Source organism: Rhopilema esculentum, unplaced genomic scaffold (genome assembly GCF_057945365.1).
Source record: "Rhopilema esculentum isolate cy_ngs unplaced genomic scaffold, ASM5794536v1 HiC_scaffold_23, whole genome shotgun sequence".
Lineage (NCBI taxonomy): Eukaryota > Metazoa > Cnidaria > Scyphozoa > Rhizostomeae > Rhizostomatidae > Rhopilema > Rhopilema esculentum.
Genome location: NW_028300834.1, coordinates 466,093 through 492,542, shown reverse-complemented (window position 1 = coordinate 492,542; position 26,450 = coordinate 466,093). Strand labels below are relative to the sequence as shown.

The window sequence follows — 26,450 nt, the reverse complement described above, 5'->3', positions numbered from 1 at the left end:
GATTTGCAATGGTGATTTGGTCTCAAGATATGATTTGGTTTATTCTCAGAATTCAGTAAATGTTCGCGTGAAATACGAGAAGCCCCCCAATAAGAGGCCCTCCTACTCCCTGTGTGCAACTCAAAAACTTCCACGTTTTCCTTTAGGGGCGTAGGAGATTCTTGCCAGGGCCGCGGAGAGAATTTATGGGCCTCGGGTCAGGACAAAAATTAAATTATAAGGCATGCCTAAGGTAGACGCTTCTATGAGGTATTGGGAATGCTCCCCATGAATTTTTGAAAATTATGGTTGCTTAAACTGCTAGGGTGGCTATTTTGGTTGCTAAATTGCCATGATGGCTAAGCTGCGCTGGTGGCAGTGGCGTAGATAGAAGGGATCAGAGGGAGCAAAAACACCACTGTAGAGCTAAACTGTATTTTGTCGGAAAACCTCTGCTCTTTCAAAAATTTAACATGGTTGTCTATGTTTATCTTATTGCTATGTTTTGATGGAAAAATTTGAACCTAAATAAACATGAGAATATTCAATATATCAAAAGATATTTTTTTCAGTTCCGATGTCGTTATGTTATGTTGAGATTTATGAGATAAAATAGAAGCTTGTTAGATTTTTTTCGGAAAATCCATGTTTCTCACCCCTCCTTTGAATTAGAAAGAAATAGAAAATAACAGGTACAAATGATACGTTTAAATAACTGAGAATAAAAAACAAGTGGGCTAGGCACAAGATTTAGGGATATTTAATGGAAGAGATATATTTTATCACAAGTACATTTAATACCTTAGGCAACTGTTTATTCTGTTTCCTTCCATATCGCACTGCTTCATTCAACCTCGCACTTCTTAAATACAATCGAAATACAATGTACGCATCAAATATCACACTTACGATACCTGATCCGCTGTTTGATATAATTTGAGCATAATTGATATCTTAGCACCATAATGCATGAAAATGTAATTTTCTTAGAAATTCTTAAAGTTTAGAAAATTGAAAACGTTTAATTCATTTACTAAGTTTGACCACAACCGACCAACTCTTGCTAAAGGATGCGGATGCCATAGTGTAAATCTGTATTACATACATATTGCCCTGTATGTTGCCCTGCAATCACATTTTTTGGTAACATTCAGAAGCTTTTGAACTTCTTTAGCCCAAGCCCACAAAGATGAGAAATTATTAACAAAATTATATTTGACACTGAGGCAGTCAACGACTTCATAGACCTTTATCATCATTGTCTCTAATATTCTGTTATGTTGATATTGATGGAGAGGCTGGATTATTACTAAGAAATTTTTTTTCAATTGAGTTATTATTTATGGGCCCCTAAAGCCAAGGGTCCCCGGGTCAGTGACCCCCCTGACCCACCTCTCCTCAGCACTGATACTTGCATTACTAGCGCTTAAAGCCATTAAAGGCATTAAAGAATACGCCTGCAAAGGATAAGGGCAGGAGGGGCAGTGTCCATACATAAAAATGGGTATTAAATGACCTTGTCACTATTCACAATATTTGGTTTCATAAAAAATCATGGCTGTGAAAAATAGACTGGTTGTAAAATTTTGATTGCCCGCTAAATTTTTATACCGATTTATCCACCTTGGGTTCCTGGAGTACTTCTGAGGGAACACATCGTTTGTTTATCATCTATTATCTGTGTCGCTTTCCCTCTTGTGGTTGACCTTGTCACAGACAAACTTTTCATCCTTTGCCTTTTTGTTTCTAATATTTTCTAATACAAAGATATTAACATAACAAGAGTGGTCAAAATGGTCATTGGCTATCGATAAGATCCTATAGTATTTTCTTATACTTCAGGGCATTTCTAGCCCCCTCTGCCCCTCTTCAAAGAGGGCAGGAGGGGCAGCTGCCCCTTCAGCCCCCTGTGTAAGCGCCCCTATTAAAGATCAGTTAATGCAAGATAAATCAACTTACAAACACTGATCTACAAAAGTTTTTTATACATAGATACTCGTTAGTTACCACTACAACAACAATGCAAGTACCTGTCAACATCAACAACAACCAACTTCCTAGCGACAAACCGACGCCATTAGTCTCATTCAGAGAACTTTCAATATTTTGCTCTAAAAATGAATGCAGAAACGGACGACATCGATTTCACTAAACTAGAAAAAGAACTTGCAGCTGCTGTGGAGGCTGACAAAAAATATTCCCGGGAGAATGCTGCGAAATTCAGAGCAGTGGAACAAAGAGTTGGTTCGTATGAAGAATTCCGAAACATTGTTTTGGCATCTAGTCTTCAACCTTTGGAAAGGAAAGACATTGACGGCACATCTAAGCGTCATCAGCCATTAAATCCTGTTTGTTCTTCAAGCAAGAATGACATGAGTCTACCCCAAGAAGAAAATATCGTTGAAGTTGACGATCCGACAAGTGGCAAAACCGAATCTGTAACTTCGTTTGTCAAAAAATGGAAAACGTCGTTGAGAACAAGTCTGACACGATACCAGTACTTAATAAAATTAGACAGTTTGAATGCTGGTAAAATATTGGCCTCAGAACTAGTAGGTGATTTGATAGGAGAGATAATCACAGCTCTCAATGAGTGCTTTAGCTCGGTTTATACTGCTAAGATTTTATGTATTCTGAAAAACCTGTCTAAGAGCAAACGATTTATGCTGTCATTACAGTTTCTTAGTAAAACTGAAAAAAATGCAGCAAATGAATTATTTGAAAAGCTCACAGAAAATGCGGACGAAGAACAGACAGAGTTGTTAAATGAACTTAAATTAAGGTACTTAGGCTAATATATATTAAAGATTATGACAGTGCCATCAGAACGAAATTCATATTTTTCTCCCATTCAGTACAGTTTTATCAAGGAAATATAATACAGTTTGACAATTATTGGGGGCTCCAGCCCCCTATCCCTTGGCTTTGATGGCCCTGTTATAATGTTGACTTTTTACGCAAATTTTATGAAAACCTCTCCTTTGTGTACAGAAAAATGTTCCACAAAAATGTTATTAACTCAGTATATTTCTATGATTTTCTGTCACCATAAGCTCTACAAATATTCCCTTTGGTACTATATTTTATAAATGCCAGCGTGCCCCCTCCTGCTCCATAGCACCGAACCTGAAAGTATGAGTAAAAGCAGATCCAGATTATAGCAACTGCAGCTTGGGCTATAGTCAGATTCTCTGTGTTTCGTTTTTGGAATTCAAAGTTTCCTTGCAGTCCCTAAAATGTGTTAATTCTTTCTCTGATATCAACCCTATCAACATTTGAAAATAGCATATCTAGTTATCAAATATGATTTACAAACATACAATGCTGGCAATGTGTCATCACCATGCCTCTAAGATTTTTCAACCAATGCTACAGATAAGATATAAAACACTGAGAGCAGAATGGTCTAATTTATAGTTGGTCTGGGGATTTGCTCTGGAAAAGGCGACATAGACAATGAAACCCATACTACAATTTTTGGCGTGAGCTATTGTGAAGCTATAGTCAGGTTTGATAATGGCCTTTTGACCAATATAATACGAGTATCCACGGTACTTCACCGCTCTGTCACCAACATTAGACTATAACTCGTGTTCCCTGTAATGTATCTTGAAAGGCAAGGACCTACTAGAAAATAGAAAAAAAACCAAAGGAATACTTATGAATACGAAGCAACTATAAACACACATGGTTACAGCAATATAAACACAAGAAAGGCATGGTCCCAATCCCAAAAGATTTGAGCTATTGTCACCAAAAATCCTAGGTCCACCCCTGGAAATGTTTAGCCCATTGCATGCATAGCTTGCAATGACCCTCCAACAGAACTTTGACCCTCCAACAGGACTTCATCAATAATATTATCATTTGTTCATTTAGTTCTCAGGGTGTTTCTCACGAACATAAGAAATAAATTTATACATAAACTTAAAGCTTATTTTAAAGAGCTTATCCAGTGATATTTAATTTGATATGTTAGAAAAGATCAGTTGAAAATGGAAAAGATAAACAAAGGAATTCCTTGAATGTATCTAAGATAGCTCTCTCAGTAGACCTTGCCAGATCCTTCATCAATTAGCCATTGGTGTATTGGCACAAAATGCTGAAGGTAACCCATCTGAATCCTAAACATTAAATACAACTTAATGGACTCAAGTTTCGAAGCAATTTAAATTTTGGGCAGGGAATGGACAAGAAAAGTTCATTTTTCCCACAATGAGGATGCTTACCAGTTTGGGTAAATAAGGCACGAGAAGGGAACAGAAAGATAACTTCCTTAAAGTAAATAGTACCATTCAAGTAAAATAAGAACCCTCTGTGAAATCTAATGCTACAATATTCTAATAAAATTTCATTTGATCAGCATTAAAAATAGCACATATTAGTATCAATATAAAGTTATAAAGTAAGCCATCTTTTTTTGGTCACAAGTCGACTTTTTCAAACTAGAGAGCTGAGTAAGTTGTTTCATTTCACATTGTCTATGACTTTGGGTTTGATGCTAGCAAGATTCTTATTGCTAAAATATGTTTGGAATCAATTGTAATGTGATCAACAATTGGCTTTTATGTTGCACCTTAAATTGCTCTTCCTCATTCAAGTGGAGAATGCAAAATGTATAATGTAGGTAGGACTAGAATTCTTGCTTGGTATTGACTCCATTTATCAAATATCCTAAATGGCAGTTTGTAAGTCAGAGATAATTAATTCTGAAAGTTCAGTGGATAAAGATAAACAAAATGAAACAAAATGCCATAAAATGTCTAGACTTGAATAAGATTTAGACTTGACTTTCCTTTCAAAAAGGCTGACAATCTTATGATTCAGTGTAGACAAATGGACTCTTACCAATTATTCCTCAGAAGTACAAGTAATTTCAAATCAAGTCATACCCAAAAAATTACCAAAAGTCCTACTTTCAGCAGAAATCGAGGCCAATTTTCCTGCATTATAATTTGGTTTGAAGTTGACTGTTTCTATCTCTTGGGGGCAACCCTAATTATTTAAGGTTACCCTTGCAAGCTGAGAGGGAAAATATTTTGCTTGGTCAGAGTAAAATAGACATATTGTTTTTCTTGATCCACTGATCATCAATTTATCTAATATTTTTTTAGGCAAGTTACAAAGTTTAATGACCAAAAGCAATAGTCCCTTCCAAATTGAGAAGATAAGTGTAATTTAAATAGAATTAAATAAATCATTTATCTAGCTCAAATGAATAATACAATAAAATACACAGTGCTTTTGTTTTATGTGTGTTTACTCCTCTACAATCTGCAAGTTTGGAGTCATTAAAGTTAACAACCCTTTAACATTCATGCCCTCAGTAAATTGAGCACCTGTCCCAAAAACAGCTAGCAAAATTGATACATATTTAAAATTCAACATGAGACGCTTAATTGCAGATATGAGATACATTGTTTTAACACAAGTTGTTGTTGAACAACTATCATCTTTAGCAAGCTTGTACTTTTGACCTAAAACTTTTATAATAAAACTATAAAAAGTCACTAAATGTTAATTAACATTGAATGAAATGAATAGCCTGCATGCAGACTTAACAAATGGGAGAGGTTGTGCTTTGTTCTCAAATAACTTGTTATTTAAGTTAATGCAGTTCAATTGATAACACCTCCTGACTTACGGTTGATATAGTCAATTCATTCATTGTTGAGATTTAAAGACATTAGGGTCAAATGGAGAAAGTTCTATATTTATCAATGATAATGAATCTTAGATAATAACAGCCACCTGTCTGTAATAAACATGTCTATGGAAATAGCAGGTGTAAACAAAGAATGTACAACAGTTTGAATTCTATGTTTCTATGATACAATGAATTATAATCAAGACTTGACATTTTATATTAAATATCTGTGAGTTTTCAAAACTATAAGAGCTATATGTATATGAGTATGATGCAAAGATACCAGTGTAAGTTGTATCTAGAGGTAAACAATTTCCATTGTGGCTGTTGTGCTAATGAAATGCATAAAAGTATGGGCTGACACACTTCCTTGGAACTTAATTTTGAAATTTCAAAACGGTTGATGTGTCAAACTTTGTTATAAAAATCAAGTATACTAATCTCCATTTCAAGAATTCAGGTTTTTTATGAAACTAAAATGACATAAAAGGGAAAGAAAGAGGTAAATAGATATTTCAGTTCAGGCAAAAGGGATCAGAAGTTTGCACTTTCATATTTCTATATTTATGAAGTTTCTACTCAGAAATGCGGGAGGGAAGTTTAATGGGGGGGGGGGTTTCATAATGTTGCAGGGATAGGTTCCTACAGAGCCATTCATATGAAGGAACAAAGGAAATTTTTACCCCTTTACGCGATCAGTTCTCATTTTTATCAATAAATATGACATACTGCATGCCTGCACCTTGATCTAAATAAAGCAACACCAACTAAAACTCCAGCCTTTTTTCTCTATTTTAGCAAGCTATTCTATAAATAGAAGCCAAGAAATAAACTTTTTAGATGCAAAAAGTAAATAAGAATACATTCATAAAATTCAAGCCCAGTCAGCTGCATATTAATGTCACAAAAATCCCTTATGAAAACCCAATTTTAATTTCTAAATTACTACATACCTTAACAATTTCTTCGTCGTTATTCATAATGGCAGCCAAAATTCTAATTCCTACTTTCCATTTCCTTCTCATCTTTCACTCAATCCTACTTTTCATTCTGTTTGTCTTCCTTGTCATCCTTTTTTTCTTCGGCATCTTGACTTTCTCCTTCCTTTTCTATGTCCTCTCTTCCCTCTTCTTCCTCTTTCTCTCCCTTAACTTCTTTACCTTCTTCTTCCTTTTCATCATCTACTTTACCTTCTTCTTCCTTTTCATCATCTACTTTACCTTCTTCTTCCTTTTCATCATCTACTTTACCTTCTTCTTCTTTTGCATCATCTACTTTACCTTCTTCTTCCTTTCCATTATCTTCTTTACCTTCCTCCTTCTTTTCCTCAACTTGTCCCCCATCTTCCTTACCTTTTGCTTCTCCTGTAGAATCTCCATCCTTCTTTCCCTCATTACTAGCAGTCTCGGCAGATTTTCCTGTTGCACCTCCACCTGGGATTTTTTCTGGTGGCTTTTGAACCATTCCAAGATCAATCATACTTTGGGCCATGGCTACAACAGCCTCATTTATATCTCGACCTTCTATACCAAGTACATTTTTCATGCGACTATTATTCATCTTCCAAGCTACACCTATATAGGGATAAGAAGCCTTGAGATCCTTATTGAACCAACTAAAAAACCACAACAATGGTTTTGGTGCTTTTTTTGTTGGTACATTAAAACCTTTGCTGTTAAATTCTTTTGCTAGACTGTCAGCCAGTTGCAAAAAAGAGTAGGAATTGTTTCCTGCAGACAATATGTGTCTGTTCCCAGCAGCATCTGGGTTTGTGATGGACTTCACATGTGCCTCTGCAACATCCCTTACATCAACAATAGCAATACGAAGATCAGGCACGGCAGACATTTCTCTAACCAAAAGCTGTTTAATGGTTTTGAAGCTGGCACATTCTTTCTTCATCAGAAGGGGGCCTATGATGAAGCCAGGATTGATTGCTACCAACTCAAACTTGCTTTCGTCCGGCAATTCTTTAACGAAATCCCAAGCAGCTTTCTCCGCTAAGCATTTGCTTTTTTCATAGGCATTTGCCTTTTTAACATCTGACCAGTCTCCTTCGTCAAGTTCTTTCTTCAAATTGCCGACGAAAATTGCAGCCATTGAGCTGGTGAGAACGACTCTTTTGACACCACCCACTTCCTTGCAAGCCTTCAAAACATTCAGGGTTCCATCAACAGCTGGCTTTATGAACTCATCTTCGTGTTTTGGCGTCTCAGTGAAGAATGGAGAAGCAACATGAAGGACATACGTGCAACCCTCAACGGCACCTTTCCATGATCCTTCGTCCAGCAAATCTGCTTGCACAAGTTGAAGTGGGTACTTTGCGTCAGGAACCAAATTCCTCAAAGCTTCACAAACTGTTTCATTCGACAAACTTCTAACTGTCCCTTTAACTCGAAATTCTCCATCTTCCAATAGCTTTTTGATGCAATGGTTTGCAACGAAACCTGAAGCACCAGTAACAAGAACACACGGGGCGTTTCCCTCCGCCATTTTCTAACAGTGTGATGCAAGGAATGAAAATTTTACGTACCCAGTATTGTGCTTGTTGTGTATGCCACACAGGCACCAATCCCAGAAGTCAAGGCGGGTCTTTTAAATATATTTACAGACGATAAAGATAACAGAATTTTGACCATGCATTTTTACCAGCTACCACCTGTGGACTTGGCTACACATGTGTCATTTGTTGAATTTTAGCAATCATATTAGTGGTTTTACTTTTTCCTCAAGTAACTTCCCGAAAAAATTCTTGTGTTAAATTAAAAATGTTACAAATTGGGTGAGGAATGACCAATGAACGATATTAAGTTTTGGAAGTTTGCTACAGATTTCTGCTGTTTTAGCATGGCTCATCAAGTTTAGAGATGAGAGAAAATTACTGTGGTTTGTCGGGGGCATATATAGTATAGATCTTTCAGGTTATGTGATCAAAATTCAAAAATTTTGAAACAGCCCTTTCTAATGTCATAACAACTCTACGAGAGTTATTAATTATACGGAGGAGAATTTATTGTCTTTTTTTCACTTCTTTGTTATCAGTTGGTGTGTACAAAATAGCTACAAAAGGATAATTAAAGCCAACCAACTAAACAAAAACAACGTAATGCTGTTTGGATTTTCCAAATGCATTTCAACAATTTCCTCTTAATTTCTTAGAAAATCTTTCCAAATTCCTTCTAATTTCAAATTCTTTCCTTTTTCCTCTGAATCGGCCAAAATTCCCGAAAAAAGGATAAATCCTTCCAAGTGGAAGCTCTGCATATCGCAATTAAGTGGCCTGAGTTCAAGTCCCCAAACTAAAATTATTGAACAATATATTTGGAGTCTGGGGCTCAGGCTACATACAAGTAAGTAGCAGTTTTTCAGCAATTAGTTCAATTCCAACATTGAGCTTGAGCGGGAATTCTGCAGCCAACGTTGCAGAATGTTATAGAGCCAAAGAATAGCAGAAAAGAAAATGAAAATTACTTAGCCACGTTCTAAGACAAACTCCGAGAAACACCTCCTTTCTTCAGTAACGATTGAATTCAATAACCCTTTTGGCAAGGGTAAAAATAACCCTTTTGACATTCATGTGACTACCATTCTGCTGACCTCACGGCTAATGTAAGAGGAAAATTTTCCAAATCAGCAATATCATGGGCGCAAGCACCGCCGCAGAGACATTTCCGCAACACCACTGACAAGTAAGCCGACCAAAAAAACTAATTTGTAGAAGAACGCCATTCTAGAAACTGAGAAGTGACTCTTTATTTAGGTACAATTGTAAATACCCGCTGCCTTTTTTTACTCATGCACTCTCTGGGCCTATGCAAAAAAATTTTTTATAAATATATATATAATCATATATTAAAGTAACTATCATATTGCTGTCTAGAGTGCTCAACTTATCGGAGCGCTTACACCTGATGATTGTTTACACGTGAAACCCAGAGTTGTGTCACAATAGTCTGTTTATTTTAGTCTATCTAGATGTCGATATAAGTATAACTTAATTGTGAAAGTTTCTAAAGAGCTGCTTAACTTGTCGAAATTCTCAATTCAGTTACTTATTTAGCACTTATTTATTTATATTGGGACGAATTCGTCGTACGAGTTTTACTTTATTTGAAGCTTGCTTGTAGGTCATCAAGGTTCATCTTAAGATTTTCAAGTCAACCATCAACGTAAAAGATCATGATCTGTAGACAAGACTTGAACCTTCTCGCATCTTATTCTTGCGAGAATCTACAATCCCGGACAAAAATAGAGTTCTGAAGTGTGACGTCGCAAAAAGGCTATTTTTCGAATTTTTGAAATTGAACTACATAGCTTAAAAAAACACCATGCAATACTTCCGATTATGCAAGTTCAGTCAAATATGTCTATAATCGGGTGAGATATGGCCAATGGAAGATTTTAAATTCGCTAACGAATCACTGTTATTTTCGCTCTGTTGATGGTTGATGGGGAAAGAGCCAATACATACGTGGCCATATCTCTGCCAATTCAAAACATATTTGACTAATTTTGCACATTTAGGGGTATTTCATGATGCTCTTTTAGGTTATGGTATGGAATCTAAATTCAAAATTGTACAAATAGATTTCTGTGACGTCATCTCTTTAGAACTCTATAGAAAAACTTTGTGTTTTCTCTTTTCTTTGAAAAATAGCTTTGCCCCTCCCCCAATTCAATTTGAATGCATGATTTTGAATAAAAAACGATAGGACTATAAACCCAACATTGCTTCGGGGGGAATGGGGGGATTTTCGAATTTACAGGGGCAAGGTAAAGTAGAAAATCACAAAAATTGCGTTTTGTCTCAACATTTTTGTCCGGGATTGTAGCTACAGTTCTATAAGGATAGGTTTTTCTTTTAAAATCACCACCCTTACCCTTTGTCTTGGTAGGTTGCAAGTTTTCCTCTTTCTATAAAGACCTTGGTGGCCTTTGAAACAACCTCTAACATCTCGCTTTAAATCAGTTGACCCCTGTATACTTCTGTAATTAAGGTTGGACGGTTTTATTTGGCCATACTTTGGGTAGCAAAGTCATTAATGTTTCTTATATTTCTCTACTTAGCTCTTTGGGTAACTTCATTCCATAGCCTATTCCAGGGGAAATTAGCTGCGGGGGCAAACCTTTGTTTATTTTAAGTGGGGGACAATAGCATGTTGTTTAAAACAATGGAAAGTCATTAAGGCTGCGGGTGCAATTGCCCCCTTGCTTTATTCCAGTCCAACAGGCAGAAGCAGTCCTTTAATTAAGTTTCATGATGGAAATCTGCATGTTTGTACATTCAAGAAAACAAACATTTTTTCAACCAAATTTTTTGCACTGGTCCCGCATAAAATAGCATGGTATTTTTAGATCAACAGACAATGTCTTGCTAACCTTGCCAACTGTTTTAAGGTGGTTTTTTCAACTTGATTTCAAACCTTGGCCGGGATTTCTTACTCTACACAAGGCCATCGCTCGGTCCCATTTGTCACTTGTCAGCAAAGTGGGTAAGCAAATCCTTTAAAGCCTCATGAATCTTGGTACAAAGTATTGAAGAAGGCTGCGGTGGCATTGAATGAAATCCTCACTCCAAGAATATTTCTGGGACTAGTTTTGAACTATATTTTTGGAAGTCTAAATAATGGAGTACCGCAACGAAGTACTCAAACATGTCAAAAAACTCGTCGTTATTGTACTTAATTTTTTTTCACAAATTCCACCTTAGCAACGTTCCTGAATCTAGAGAAGAAGTGCAGAGTGCTTGCAACAATATGTTTGGACTTTCTTCCAATTCGCGTTGCATCTTTGCAAAGCATCTTTGCATAGTTGAGTCAAGTGTAGTGTTTATGTGTCCGGCAGAGTTGACCCGAAAGGAGACGGCAACCGTATATTCAGCAAGGACTCATTTCTCAAGGCTAAGCTACAACTTACTACGACTACGCAGGGCAAACAGTTTACATTAATAAAAGCATTTATCACGAGATACGCTTTACGAATTTTACGCAACACAGTCACGCATTTTAGGACTTAGGAAAGAAAAAATGAGAAACATAAGAAGAAATGTAACAAGTAATAAAAGAATCATCGCCAGGTTTTAATTTGACAAAGTGTAAAAGGTCCTCGTTTAAATTGTCTCAAAGGTTAGCAGCAGTATTATAAACTCTTTTAATGCACAAGCTAGACTTTTGAAAAATTTTCGTCGTTTGCATCAGTATTGGACGAAAATTATGACTTTTTGGAGTATTTCATTATTTTAAAATTTAGATGTTTCTTAATAGCCGTGCTTCCAGTTTCCTAATGTCTGACACTGGCACTTATTTGTATTTAAATATATATGTCCCACCACTCGAAAAACAATCTCCATTTGCTGAAACACTTTCAAATTCGAACAGAGCTTCTATCAATTCAGCTTTTTTAGCACAATTCAGATCAAAATTCTTTTAAACAACGAAGAAAATCATAGACCCACCTTCAGCAGGGTCAAAATACTTAGATGCAAAATAAAATTGGTTGGGTTAAATTATAATTTGAGTAGCTTTTATTAATCAAAGCTTTGTTAAGCATTGTTAAAAATTTGCAAGGGGTTTAACTAGATTTGTCTGCTGGAGGGTTAGCAGGAGCATCTTCAAGCCGTCATTCCAAGATCAATCATGCTTTGTGCCATGGCTATAGTCGCTTCATTTATATCACGACCTTCTATACCAAGTACATTTTTCATGCGGTTAATATTCATGTTCCAAGTTGTTCCTATGCATGGATATGCAGCTTTGAGACTCTTGTCAAACCAGCTAAAGAGCCATATCAATGGTTTTGGTACTTTTGTTGTTGGTACATTGAAGCCTTTACTGTTAAATTCTTTCGCTAGGATATCAGCCAGTTGTAAAATAGAGTAGGAATGGTTCCCAAAAGACAATATGTGTCTGTGTCCAGCAGCATCCGGGTTCGTGATAGACTTTACATGTGCTTCTGCAACATCCCTCACATCAACCATAGCAGCACAAAAGTCAGGCACTGCAGGCATTTCTCGTAACAAAAGTCGCTTGATGATTTTATAACTTTCACATTCTTTCTTTATGAGAAGGGGGCCTACGATGAAGCCAGGATTGATTGTTACCAGTTCAAACTTGCTTTCGTCCGGCAATTCTTTAACGAAATCCCAAGCAGCTTTTTCCGCTAAGCATTTGCTTTTACTATAGGCGCCTGCTTGTGTAACATCTGACCAGTCTCCTTCGTCAAGCTCTTTCTTTAAATTGCCAATGTAAATTGCAGCAATAGAGCTGGTGAGAACGACTCTCTTGACACCACCCACTTCCTTGCAAGCCTTCAAAACATTCAGGGTTCCATCAACAGCTGGTTTTATGAGCTCATCTTCGTGTTTTGGCGTCTCAAGGGAACATGGAGAAGCAACATGAAGGACGTACGTGCAACCTTCAACGGCATCTTTCCATGATTCTTCGTCCAGCAAATCTGCTTGCACAAGATCAAGTTGGTGCTTTGCGCCAGGAACCAAATTCCTCAAAGCTTCACAAACTGTTTCATTTGTCAAACTTCTAACTGTCCCTTTAACTCGATATTCTCCATCTTCCAGTAGCTTTTTGATGCAATGGCTGGCAACGTAGCCTGAAGCACCAGTAACAAGAACACACGGGACGTTTCCCTCCGCCATTTTATCTATGACAGCAGCATGAAGCAAGGCACTCGAGTCGAGGAAGCGATACCAAGATTGTTTATTGTTCAATTTTCATACCAAGATCACCTATTGTTTAAAGGCATTGTGTCGCGCTGTTCATTTTATTGAATTTCGGGTCCTCGAAATTAGAGAAGCGTGACAAATTGTAACAACTCATCGTTAGCATCATTAAGCGTCTTTTGTTACGAAATGAAAACTCACTGAAATAGAATTGTTGTTCTTCGTTTCGATAAACCATTGAACGGCGCGACCCACTGCCTTTAACGACTTTCTAGTTGGTAAAAACCAGACCCAAAGACCCAGGACTCTTCAGTACTAACATTAAGAAGGAACCTTAGCACCAGGGGGGTCTTCGACATGATAAGACAATAGATGATCACAGTTGACTGTCATCATCGCACCATGAGGACACATCAACTGTCAAATGCGCTTTTGCTCCTACTACGGCGTTCTTCCGCATATTATCCACATGTTATCCACATTATACCCGTCTAAAGCTTATAACAGGGCCGCCGGAGCCAGGGGGCCACGGGGGCACAGGCCCCCCCTGTTTGCAAAAAGTATAAATAAATGCCTCTTTTTGAAATATATTGCGTGTATTTTTTCAATGCCAGATATTCTGCCTTTATAAACTAAGTAAAATAACATAACTCTGGACGTTGTTGGAGGACCATTCATTGAAAATTCCTTAAATTTTTACTTGGTTTTGATGCAAAAAGCGCAAGCTCCTGTGATGAACAATATCAACTGCGAAGGAGACTGTCAGATCCGCGAGAAAATTTCGTTAGTATGTCTTCAGCAACAAACGCATTAGTGACAGGTCCGGTCAAGTCCCCGGCGGGCACAGTCAGTTGGTCCAATGTATATCGCGTGTGTTCTCGAAAGTAGAAACTGGAGCCCTATCTCTGATTCTGGGATGCGTAAAATGTACCCTATTCAGTGACTTTGCCAAAATTGTGTAACTCTTTTCACTGATAATATTCAAGCTTGAGCAGGAATTTCTGATACCAATTCATGCTAGAACCATTATTTTTCTTAAACTTATGAATAGGCAACTTAAAATGCAGAGTTTACTAAATTTGATTTCAACAATAATCCCTTGTGGTTCTTGACATATATATTAGAAAAATCATAACTTTAACTGCAATATATAGCTTGCTTCGCAACATTGTGTTCAATGTTTTTTATGAAGAAATGAAAAAGTTGTGTCCTTGCAATGAATACATGCTAACAAAGACTTAAATTTCTTATCTAGGATTAGAACAATATACAAGACTAGACGTTTTGCAAAATTTGTTGTACTTCAATATGCCATTCATTTATCTAAAAAGTTATCTGCAACATCATATAAGTAAATTCTTTTTTTTTTCCTCTGACCGATTAAGAATGCAACCCAATTTTCAAAATTCTATGTCCCAGAATTCTAGCTTTTTTCGAGTTTTTCGGTACTCACGTGTAATACGTTTTACCAACAGACTGAGTCCCCCCTCCCGGGATCAAGTCTAAGGAAAGTTAAAAACCTGTCTCATTCATAAAACTGACGAGATAAACCTAATCAATGTTGCAAATTAAATTTGCTATGAGCGTGAAGAATGTGCCCGTACCTTCAGCCGATTGTGTGAAGATGACTTAACCATAGAATTTTTTAGCTTTTCTAAAAAATTCCATGGAGGCGAACAAATTTGTGTTTAAGTGGGGATGGTGCGAATTCCAAGGTGGACGAAATTGTTTTAATATGAAAGTAAGAAAATTAATATCATTATTATGTCTAACGTGTGTCATAACTTTTATAATTGTCTAAATTACCGTTAAATCTGTACCATTTTTGGCACTTACTAATTTTTCGGAATATGTGCTGGAGACGTGCTCACACATGTGTTGTGGGAAATTAGTAACTTATCAGTACGTATAGATTTAGTTATCTGCATGTTTAAGGAACCAAATTAGATACTTACAGATACAGTAAAATTAATAGACTCGTGGAAACAGAAATTAAGGAACCATAAATGCACACAACATCCTTGATGATGCACAGGCACATGGTTAAATCGCAGTAAAAACTGTAAGTCAAGCAGATTAGCAAAGTAATCAGTATTATTAGATAATTGGAGCAATTTCATATAAAAGAAATAGAGTCGCTCGAAATGTAGGTAAGAGACGAGCAACGTAGAGTCACGTAATAATTGTATGTGGAATAAAACAGAAAATTAAAGATGTACGAAAACGATATGGTATTTTTCTTGAGAAATTCGGTTCACTTCTGAAACCTCTTTCGAATCAGTAGAGTGAAGCAATTAATGCAACAGAATAAAATATTTGTGCCCTTTTTATTCGTTTTGGCCCCCCCTGTTCAAACCTGCGTCCGGCGGCCCTGTATAAGCAACCAAGACTTATCAGGGAAACCTTTTAGGTACCAAAGTCTAAGTTCTCTGTTGTAAAGCAGACTAAGTTCTTTGTTGTAGCTGTTGCTTCTCTTTCCTTGTTTGCTTTGGCTAAATTTACATAGATTTTAATAGTTGTCGCTAAATCATGCTCGTACTGTTACTTGTTGTTGATGTTAATTACACTCTTTTTTTTATAAGAAAAATTTTATAAGAACACGAGCCTCAAAACTGGTCAAAAGTTAAGAACAAATTAAGAACAAGCTGAGGCTGAGCTTCAGCAAAATGCAATTTTGAACAACGTTTTTTCTCAAAATCGAGGATTTTTAGCGATGTGTGGGTGCTTTTTGGGTGAATATTCAAATTTTTCAGCAAATTAAGGCTGTTTCATTCACTTTGTTGGCAAATGAGGCCTGCACATCTCTTTAGAGCGAAAAAGCTAGCAATAGCTCTGCTTATATCCTCCTAATTTAAGAACAAATTAAGAACAATCCAGCCTCAGATTTTCGAGAAAATAAAGAACAATCAGCCTGAACTTAAATTTACTGGTTCTTATAAAAAAAGAGTGTAATTAATTTTTCTTTTTTTCACGTTTACGTAAAAAGCTCTATTTTGTCATTCAGATATAGAGAACTTTTTTAGGTATTAAATTGTGCTTTAATTAATTTAATTGATTTTAATTTGTTGGTCACACCCAAGATTTATCAAAACCACGCTTAAATTTGGCTACAATTACTGTGGTAAAAGTTTTGAACAAACTCATTAGCTTCAGAAAATTTTCAATTTACTGATTTACGTGTATTTATTGTTGTTTATTCTCGGCGTATTGCGGTGTTTCATATTTGCTACATTTTTATCGACTTTTCGGTGTTTCATATTTGCTACATTTTTATCGACTTTCCGCCGCAAGAACTCCTTGGAGCCCGTCGAGCAGCCTGCTACAGTGGCCTTTTCTTCATTCACACAAACACAAATTACCCAGAAACAATAGGGTACTGAGAAACAACAGGAAAATCTATTGTTTAACACTATAGCCCCTGCTAGCCACATGGCTGCGCGGTGCCCGTCATCTAAAAAGTGGAAACGAAAGCCAGGCCAGGATAGCTAAAGCCAGGATAAAAGCCAGGACTGGCAACTTTTTCAGCGATGAAAGTTTTGACCGTCTTTTTTATCATTTTTGAACACAGAGTATGAAATAAAGAGAAAACAAACTGTTTACATACTGCTTGATTTTGTTTGATTCTATTTACTAACGTATTTAGGTATATTTCTATGATTTGTCTGTCATTTGCATTAATTCAATAGATAACTTTCTGTATCATTGCAATGTCTGCACTTTGGACGGGTGAAGACGGCCTACTGAAAATACTCAAGACAAAGAACGAGAGAGAAGATGCACGTTTCTGTTCAGGAAGTAAAATTCTCTCAACCAATACAACAGCTTCTTGTTATTCACATCGATGTGCACTCTGAACCAAAGGTGACCCTTTTTTTCTTCCGGCAACGTCGTTCCCTAGTGTTTTAGCATGACTCCTCCCCTTCCAAGTCTTTCCTAAAAGTCAATAATTTTCTGCTAATCGTCTAATTGTATAATTCTGAGCGGTAATTCTTTAAATTTTAGCCCCGGAGATGCATTTTTAACCATTCTAGAAGGCTTTATTTAAAAAGTTTTTGCGTCGGACCCAGCCATGGTGGCCTCCTATGTCACTAAACTTGATTGTTAGCCCCCCCCCCCCCCCAGTTTCAATTTTGTGGCGCTGTTTCTGGGTTTGCTTTATCCAGAGAAACAAACCCGTCCCCGGGTAAGGCGAAATCCTCAATGAATAGATCAACCGTGTTTTCAGCAAATTAATTCCACGCACGAGGGATGTCGTAGAATTTTTAGTTGAATTGTATTTCATCTATTTAACGCCCGGGTCGTTAATTTATTTTTTAGTTTTATGGTGGGCATTAATTAGAAAGGGGCGTTAATTAGGGAGTGGGCGTTAATTCAAAAATTCCCGAAAGCAAATTTGTGTACCTTATCATCTTATAGGAACGCTATTATTTAGCATGAATTGCAATGGTTCCTATCATATCCTGTGACTTTCCATCGTTGGTGTTCGCTTCGACGAATCTTATTTAACGTGCAGAGAACACGGAGCCAGTGAGAGAGACATTGTGTTGCCTGTGTAACTCTGATGTGAACTGAACTGAACTTGACTGACTGAATTACATACAAATTAACATACTTATATACAAAATAAATGTGCTGAGTAATGATGTGTTGTGATGATGTAATGATGATGCAATGGAGAAGGAAAGATCTAGACTTGGGAAGAAATCAGCATGACATAGATGTGTGAACGTGTGTACAATGGTGAAGGGAATGTCATGTGCTAGGTGACGCCGTGAATGACGTAGTTGGATGTCATGGTGATGGCATGAAGTAGGAATATGGCCTAATTTACAATATTAAAATCACTACAATCTGAATTTCTTCCAAGAATCTCAGAAAAATTATACAATGGAGAAAATAGAACAACCTCAAAACAACCAAACAACAATCTATCAAACATTTTATAAGGGGCATTAAAAAGAAAGGGGACGTTGAAAAGTGGGCGTTAACTATCTTCTTTCACTTTTAGGGTCGACATTTATCAGGAAGGGGAGTTGAAAAAGAAAGAGGGCTTCAAATAGATCAGAAATACTATTTCTCTTCAGGTGTGAGTTCCCATGCTTCCATTCTTGTATTTATGTGGCTACTTTTGATGCCTTTGGGAATATTAAAGAAGTAGGAGTTCTGTCGTCTGTGTTTCTGCACGGAATTGTTGGCCCCTTGACTCAGATGCTGACTCAGATAAGCGTATCTAATTGTGTTGTAGGCAAAAGTGAACTTTTCGTGTCCATTCCTTTCACAGAATTTTAGGTTGCTTGTACTTGACGTTTAGGGTTTTATATGGGTTTAGGTGTAGCAACTTCTACCGATGCACCAACGGCCCAACGTTACTTCTTTTGATGAGGAAATGCGACCCGAAGACCTGATTTGATGAGGGATGTGGCAATGTCTTCTGTGGAAGCTTTTTTATCTAAATCTCCGTTTTTCCCCGAGTAAGAAATTGATTGTTCCCCGAGTAAGAGTTCTTTTGCGCTTGCCAATAATTTTTGGTCTCGATCTCATAACGAGTCTTTATTAAAAAAGGCGGGAAATTTGCAATTATTTTTTTCATATAGCCAACGAGACTTAACATTCTCAGGATAGGAAAATTGAAACAGAAACGAATTAAAATATTAGCAATTTTGATTATTGACGAAGTAGGAGCGAAGCAAGAGGATCATGTATCAGTAGTCACGGCTGCAGCTCTTACCGATGCGTTTGCGTTCCTTTCGACACATTTTGGAGGGGATGTGGAATACTAGCAGGGTTTCTCGCGCCACAAATCGACTAAGAAATCCTCTTTATCCACGAAAACAGAGGCATCGTTGTTCACGCAACGGCACATGTTTTTATGGAGAGGCATAAACACACGGCACAATGCAGATTTGCCATCAAGCTGTACTCAAAAATGATAGAGCCGTATGTACGAAAGTCTGACAAAGTAAGGCAAATGAGATGAAAAGGATTACATCTCTTTAGTAAAACCTTTTCCATTTAGTAGAACACTTCTTCTGGTTCAGGTTTATACAGATAGCCGAAACAGTTTAATCAAAGGAAAAATTCTAACAAGAAAAAGAAAAAAGAGTAATGTTTGCTTGTAAAGAATTCATTACAAATTATCATTTTAATTCTGATTCTACTTTTTAAGTGTACTTTTATATTATAAAGATTTCTATGTAGTGTATACAAACCTATGACAATATTTGCGAAACAATTTTTCTTATAAATTCATAGCAGTGGAAGGTTCTTCTTTATTTGGGGAAGCTCTACAATTTGTGACCTCCGAAAGAGAATAGCCACTTTGGCACATACAGGAAAGATGGTACCAGCCATTCGTAGCCAGGACAGTACATTCCGGTTAGATACTTCAATTGACGCACAGACAATGGAGTTGAATCTAAGAAAAACTTGTACTTTAGAACATATAATCTCTTATCGCACTGGACTGGTATCAAACTTTCGAAATTAAAACATAGGCATGCCTGCAAATTTTTTTTATAAAACTGTGAATAAATCTAGTCTTAGAAAAACTGAATGGTTTAAACAACGTTCTGTTTCGTCGCTGCACTCTGTTCAACTGTAAACTTTAAGACATTGGACAAGGCTTAAGATCGGAGAAATAAAGAATACGATCAAATGACACTACGGAGATAGAGCAGTAACAATACTGGTATTTTAAGAGCACTGGTACTGAATGTGACGTGTATCCTGGACAGTAAATATAAGCATGCTATAAGGACCCGACAACCAACACAAACCTCCAACATCTTTTAACCCATACTCATTTGCCAGCTCAGCAACGATGACAACTTTCCCACTTTTTGACATCTTGTTCTTATCTGTAATTTAAGAGCCCATGACTTATAAGAACATACACAACTAGGACAACATCCTATCGTAAACTTAGAGGGTTTTCTGCGTCTCTCGCTTACTATGCATCGCATTTTACTGTTTGAAAATTCAAAGAATATTAAATAAAGGCAAACGTTAATAAATGTTTTAGCAGAAAATAGAAAATAAATCTATATTTTCTAGAAACCACCAGAAAGGTTTCGTTTCCAGCAAGGTTGCCTCCAAAATCATCATCTTTATCATCATTAAAAGCATCCAAAAAAATATACTTCAGCATATTTTGATAAAACTAGGATACGCAACTCACCTGAAGCTAATCCAACAATCACTTTTCCAGTGAGTGTTGAATCTTGTGGGTTGCTGAAGGCGGTAGATAACTAAAATGGGCAAGGTTTTATTAGAAGTTGAATTACGTGGAATTCGGCAATGATCAATCATATCCTGGTAGAATGACGGTACTAAGCAACTTAGATGTCTGATAAAACTTCCTTCTCAGTATACCTACAACAAGAGCTCGGTTAAGAATCGCTTTGATGTTCCACATCCCTGCAAAGGTGCAATTGTGTGGCGAGGACGCACGAGGAAGAGGAAAGGAAGTTAGCATTGGAAAATCGATAAGGTAATTCTGAGGGGCGGCTGCTTATACACAAAATTTCCAGAGCATATAGTTGGGGTTGGTGGATGATTTTTGAGGTCGTGCTTGCGATTTTTTGTGAAAAATTGTCAATGAATCTGGATGCTTAAGTACTAAGGTTCAAAATAAGAACAGATAAACATTAAATTGAATTCTAATCATACAAAATATTACTTTTAAAAGCTACTCTTCCGTCTAAACCGTCTTAATCTATTCATAATGCATCTTTTTCAAGATAGGAATCTGGGGACACGACACAATCTACAAAGCCATGTACTTATTTGAACAAAAGTTCACGGGATTCTTTAAATTCTTTTAATTAACACCTTCAGGCTCAGGAAACCTGTATATTATGGGAGGCACCCCCTTTATTAAACCATACCTTGTCCTAGCTTTGAGGCCAATCAACCAGCCCCCTGTGTCATGCAATTTCATTGTTTCGGAACAATAGAAAGAAAATGGACATCGCGATTAAAGAAGACAAGCTGGGACAGATACATGGAAGTCAGACAACAAGAAAAGTCATAAGTTCAACAGGTATGGAGTAGGTGATTGGAGGACACTAGAAAAATTTGCCGAAGTAGATGAAAATAGGGTGGTTGGATTATTTTGGCGAGGTTACAGCTTTTTTTAGCGTAAGTTCTATAATTTTTGCGCATGGGGTAATGAACCTTGGTTCCATTGTTAATCTGTTCATCAACAAGTTCTGTAATCACGGCTCCAGGCCACATCGAGACCACACACACATTCTTCTTGCGTAGCTCTATTGCCATATCAACAGCCATTCTGTCATTCTGTTGGTAAAAGAATAAACAGCTCATACAGAACTCTCCAGGTAAGTAAGAAACGCAAGAAGAGTCGATTTACAAATACTTCTGGGAAGCGAAACAGATGCAAACGGATTGCATTCAAATGAGAACTTCTTTGTAGCAGACCAGACAGACAGCGGAACCAACACTTATTCACGCTCATAACCATGTTTATTAATAAAAAATGCAGAAAAATCAATGGGAAATGCTCAAAATGAGTGAATTTGAAAGATATTTTATATTGAAGAAAAATATTGAAAATAGCTGCCCTATCAACGGGACAGAACCTATCAACGAAACCTTAAATGATAAACACTTTGGGGGGCTGTCACGGTCCTATCAATAGGCTTAAAAGAAAAATTTCCGGCCCCTATGTAATCTGCACTTACAGCTTCTTTGCCGACACCATATGCCAAATTGAACAGATACCGAAGTCCCCCAGGGGACGATATGTTGACTATCAAACCTGAATTTCTCTTCACCATCATATTTGCTGCATGGTGAGCGGCAATGTAATTGGACCTGCAAGATAAAATTGAACATTGTAAAAATTTGCAGTAATGTGAAATGTCTTAACTTGCAGTAATCTGAAACAGAAAGTACTGAAGCAATGAATAATATGCAGTGAAAGGTACCTTGTCCCGACGTTGTTTATTATATCCCAAGCTTCAATGGGCTGAAATAAAGAAAAATAAAATTTCAAAAATCCGTTCGCAAAGAACTAAACATCAGAAAAACAAATATCATTCCGAAAGAAAACATTTGGTGACGCCTTTTGCAACCACTGAAAGAACGAAAACATAAAGATCATACCTAGATAGTTCCAATACCGTCCTTGAATCGTCATAAGCATTTAGGCCTTACAAAGAACTTGTCAGTGTATCTAAAAGACGTGGTAAGGACTGAAGGGGTTTCTGCTCCTAAAAGTTTTCACCTTGATAACTGACAAGCTGGTATCATGCTTTGACCAATATAACATGTATAAATGCCCGGAACCCCAAAGTTAAAGTATGTACACGCATGATTTCAAATCAAACCTTAACACTTGCTTTAAAACCCCAAAAACCGTTGCAGTTGCACCTTTCCACGACCTGAAAACAAGCTTGTACCTACTTTTCAAATCAAGAATGGTTTTGTAGTTTCTACCTCAACAAAATTTATGCACCAATTATATTCCTGGCTACTGCCTTCAGATATTCTTATATCCACCCCTTGTTTGACAGCTAGGAATATGCATGCAAATAATCTACATGAGTGTTTGTGAAGTTTACCATCGGATCAAAACACGACGACGAATTAGCAGATAGAACGACAACTGCATCAATTTTAAAACAGAATATCTTATAAAAAATAGAGCCTTTGTGTGAAGACGTATATTATTATTTTAATCATTTTTAGTTTCTAGAAACAGAAAAATTTTTTTTATAAAACTAAATAGCAAACCTGCTCGTAGAATTTTTTCCCCATCTGTTTCATAATAAACTAAAAAAGATTGCGAGAAAGGTAGCTGTGAAAAAGTGACACAATTTTTAAGGTGGCTTTGAAAAAAGCAAACATTTAGTAAACTAAAGCTTTTCGTCTGACACTCTTCAGAGTTTAAAACGTTAGAACATAAATCTAAATTTTCAGAATCTTTTCAGCGCAATTTTGAAAGAATTTCTTTTTAATCAAACCGAAATATGTATAAAAATGAAACAAAGAATAGCAAAAGTGCTTACATTAACACCAGCGAATGCATTGTTTACAAGAATATCTAGCCGTCCGTCTTGTTCCTTCTCGATTTTTGTGAAAAGTTTCTCAACATCCTGATCATTTGAGTGATCACACTCCACTGGAACACAATTACCACCTCTGTTCTCTATCTGTGACGAAGAACTGGCTACATAAATCTACACTTACTGTAAATCCTCGAATTAGCCCCCTTGGGGGCTTATTTATTTTTGATATTTTTGGATGGGGGCTTATTCAAGGGGGGGGGGCTTATACGAGAGGGGGGGTTCTAAAATTATTGTACAGACAAGTGTTAAATTATAAAAAGACCTCGTTTATTGTAGTAGGAATTTCTTTATGAGCATTAAATTAATTACTCCCAAAAGTATGAATTCGTTGTGGTAATTCAATAAAAGGCCATAGACAACCTCAGATGGCAAAAATCATCAAATTGAGGGGTCCAATTCGAGAATTTCCGGGTGGGGGCTTGTTTGAGGTGGGGGCTTTTTCGAAGAGGGGGGGCAATTCCAGGATTTACGGTATTGTGTTTTGTTTCAACTTAGCAGAGGCAATCCAAGGATATTTATATATAAACCTATTTCAACTATGGACAAATTATCATCCGTGACTTATTTGGTCATACAAAATCTTAATGAGACTTGAAAGAGCAATAAGTTGAATAATATATTTTGAATTGAATCCAAGAGAAGAGTTCACATTATTCAGACCCCAATATGCTCAAATCTACTTACATCCTGAGCTGCATCACATAACGGAAAATCACCACCTTCCATTCTCCTACCTAAAAACAAATAAACATGAAATAATTAGAATAAACATTTCTAAACTGCTTTGCAGGCCTCACTTAAGTGCAAGTCACTACAGGTAAACAGAATCTGCAGGCACATTTAAAAAAATAATAATCAAATCTTTTTAAAACTACATTCATTGGATGTTAATCATTTTATTCAGGTTTGCCAGATGAGATCAACAAAAGAAGGCCAAATGAGTAACAAACTCAGGCCAAATGCACATAAAAAGGCAAAATGAAATATTCCCCAAAAAATTTCTGCTGAAAAAGGCCAAAAAAGGTCAAATTTAAGTAGTAGGCCAAAAACAAATTTTCCACAGGCAATTTCAATTTGAAAAAGGCCAAAATTGGAAAATTTGCTGCTTTCAATTTAGATAGCAACAGCTCCACTAAATCTACTCATGTCAAGAAATGCCACCACAAAGTATACAGGGCTGCCATTTCTTACTGTTCAAACAAATAAAAGTTTTTTTCATCGTTTTTATTTGAAACTCTGTAGCACTGTCAGTGCCATCAACAACAAACTTCTCTTTGCATAATGGGTGGTTGACAATTTGTGCCCAATATTTTCAATAAAGCATGAACCAATTGTTTTTTATACTTTGTCATCAAACACTTCAAATGATGTCCAATAACATTGATTTGTCCCTATCTTATAAAGGTTGCCCTTTTCATGTTAGGGGGCAGTTGATATAACACAAGAATTGGCAAAAATTGCTTTTTACCACCCCATGATTGATTAGGCACATAACCAAACTGTTCAGTATGTGGTGAATGATTTTTTTGAACAATCATTAATACTTCAACAATTAGAATGATCTAGTAATTTGACTGTGGATAGCAGCTGTTGATGAACTATATACCTGTAATGTAAACTGTTGCCCCAGCTTCACATAACATTTTGGCAATGCCTTTTCCAATCCCTCTTGATGCACCAGTCACCAGTGCAACATACCCACTAAGCATACCACAAAACTTTGCTTCTAGAGCTGCCATCCCTCTTTAAGATAAACCTAGATGATATTTCTTTGAACCAGACACTGCATTGGCCTAGAAATAAAAGCAAAGAATAATATACATACTGCTTTGTGGACCTTAAACACCATTGCAGGAGCAGGTTGGTAAACAATTAACACAAAACAAGAAACAAATGCTCAGGGTCAGGTGCCAGCTCTATATTACCTGGAGCATGCAGCACCATCAAACATAGAGAGCACCAAGTCAAATTTTTTGAAAAAATGCACTAAATTTTAAGATAAAGCTAAAAAATGATAAAGGCAATCATCAACCATTTTTTATGCCCCTAGACCCTTTGCCAGACTGCAAAGTTTGGGTACGCAATAATTTTTTGCTCAAATCCCGTCCCCGCATTTTTGCAAATTTAGATCAACCCGAGCAGTTGGAACATGGACTTTCATATGAATTCCGCGCATAGCCTAATCTCGATCCCTAAAAGTGCTATTTGAAAATGAAATCCTGCAGCTTTTAACCTTTCATTTTGCAACATGATTTGTTCCTGTGCAAGCGTAAGCAACAGAAAATAATTCCCCGCGCATAAAAAATACTTTGCACTCTGGTCCCCTTGCACACAACCACAAAATATTTCATCAATGGCCCAAAAGAACTCTAGGATACTTTCATATAAAGTAAGATACATTTTACCAAGTTCACTTGCACGCGTGTAGATGCTTTTACCTCTCCAGATCAGAGATCTAATCCAGTGCAGTGCTGTTTGTGTACATATGCCCTTTTTTATAGCATGTATGTATGTAAATCATTATGTATGTGTTATTTTGACATCAAAATAAATTACAATTTAAAGTTAAGAAAATGAAAGTGATCTTATTACAGATTTATAAAATTTTCAGGTGAAAGCTAAAAACGTAATATAAAAACACCCCAGGTTAAAATTGGCAGGGATATAGCATGGTCAATGCAACCTTGTTTCCATAATATGGTCCCTCGTCATAGCATTTATATGGCGAAGTACTGCATGCCTGCACAAATTGCCTTGCATAGATATCAAGGGTCATTTTTAATCATATCAAACACCTAAATTGTCGTCATTTCCTTACCAGCATTATGCATTAACAAGGAAATTTCAAGGTTCAAAAGTAGCAACTTACCGCAAAACCTCAACACTTATTTACAGAAGGTGATCTTTGCAGAATGACTTGCCTCGTATGGAGTATCTTCCGCATTACGCCATGAAGAGGCTGCAGTGGATTATGGTAATAATAAAAGCAATTTTTTGATTCGTTAATATACTTTCAAAATTTTGCTCAAAGTAGCCAAAAAATTGCATTATTGCCAAT

The 26,450-nt window shown here is 36.7% G+C and overlaps 3 protein-coding genes and 1 pseudogene across 3 annotated transcripts; 1 reads left to right on the top strand and 3 right to left on the bottom strand.

Moving 5' to 3' along the window:
• The first annotated feature begins 2,016 nt into the window (after positions 1–2,016).
• Positions 2,017–5,468, top strand: LOC135690865 (dynein axonemal assembly factor 19 pseudogene; annotated as a pseudogene).
• A 320-nt stretch (positions 5,469–5,788) lies between these two features.
• LOC135690864 (uncharacterized) lies at positions 5,789–8,188 on the bottom strand. The gene has a single exon (XM_065208548.2). The coding sequence runs from the start codon at positions 8,117–8,119 to the stop codon at positions 6,665–6,667; it is 1,455 nt and encodes a 484-aa protein (XP_065064620.2). The 5' UTR covers positions 8,120–8,188; the 3' UTR covers positions 5,789–6,664.
• A 3,309-nt stretch (positions 8,189–11,497) lies between these two features.
• Positions 11,498–13,586, bottom strand: LOC135690549 (uncharacterized). The gene has a single exon (XM_065208134.2). The coding sequence runs from the start codon at positions 13,275–13,277 to the stop codon at positions 12,237–12,239; it is 1,041 nt and encodes a 346-aa protein (XP_065064206.2). The 5' UTR covers positions 13,278–13,586; the 3' UTR covers positions 11,498–12,236.
• Positions 13,587–19,409: 5,823 nt separating this feature from the next.
• On the bottom strand, positions 19,410–26,411 carry LOC135690550 (dehydrogenase/reductase SDR family member 1). The gene is made up of 11 exons (XM_065208135.2): positions 26,262–26,411; positions 24,999–25,185; positions 24,077–24,126; positions 23,333–23,476; positions 23,058–23,096; positions 22,250–22,290; positions 22,004–22,136; positions 21,477–21,599; positions 20,479–20,548; positions 20,078–20,158; positions 19,410–19,716 (listed from the first exon to the last, which is right to left on the bottom strand). The coding sequence occupies exons 2-11, from the start codon at positions 25,129–25,131 to the stop codon at positions 19,586–19,588; spliced, it is 945 nt and encodes a 314-aa protein (XP_065064207.2). The 5' UTR covers positions 25,132–25,185; positions 26,262–26,411; the 3' UTR covers positions 19,410–19,585.
• Positions 26,412–26,450: the final 39 nt, after the last annotated feature.

Excerpts from the sequence above, each read along its gene's own strand:
- LOC135690864 (XM_065208548.2), bottom strand. The coding sequence starts at position 8,119 with ATGGCGGAGGGAAACGCCCCGTGTGTTCTTGTTACTGGTGCTTCAGGT.
- LOC135690550 (XM_065208135.2), bottom strand. The coding sequence starts at position 25,131 with ATGGCAGCTCTAGAAGCAAAGTTTTGTGGTATGCTTAGTGGGTATGTT. Across the intron at positions 21,600-22,003 it reads ATGGTGTCGGCAAAGAAGCT|AATGACAGAATGGCTGTTGA; the intron begins GTAAGTGCAGAT and ends TTTTACCAACAG. Across the intron at positions 19,717-20,077 it reads TGGGTTAAAAGATGTTGGAG|ATTCAACTCCATTGTCTGTG; the intron begins GTTTGTGTTGGT and ends AGTTTTTCTTAG.
- LOC135690549 (XM_065208134.2), bottom strand. The coding sequence starts at position 13,277 with ATGGCGGAGGGAAACGTCCCGTGTGTTCTTGTTACTGGTGCTTCAGGC.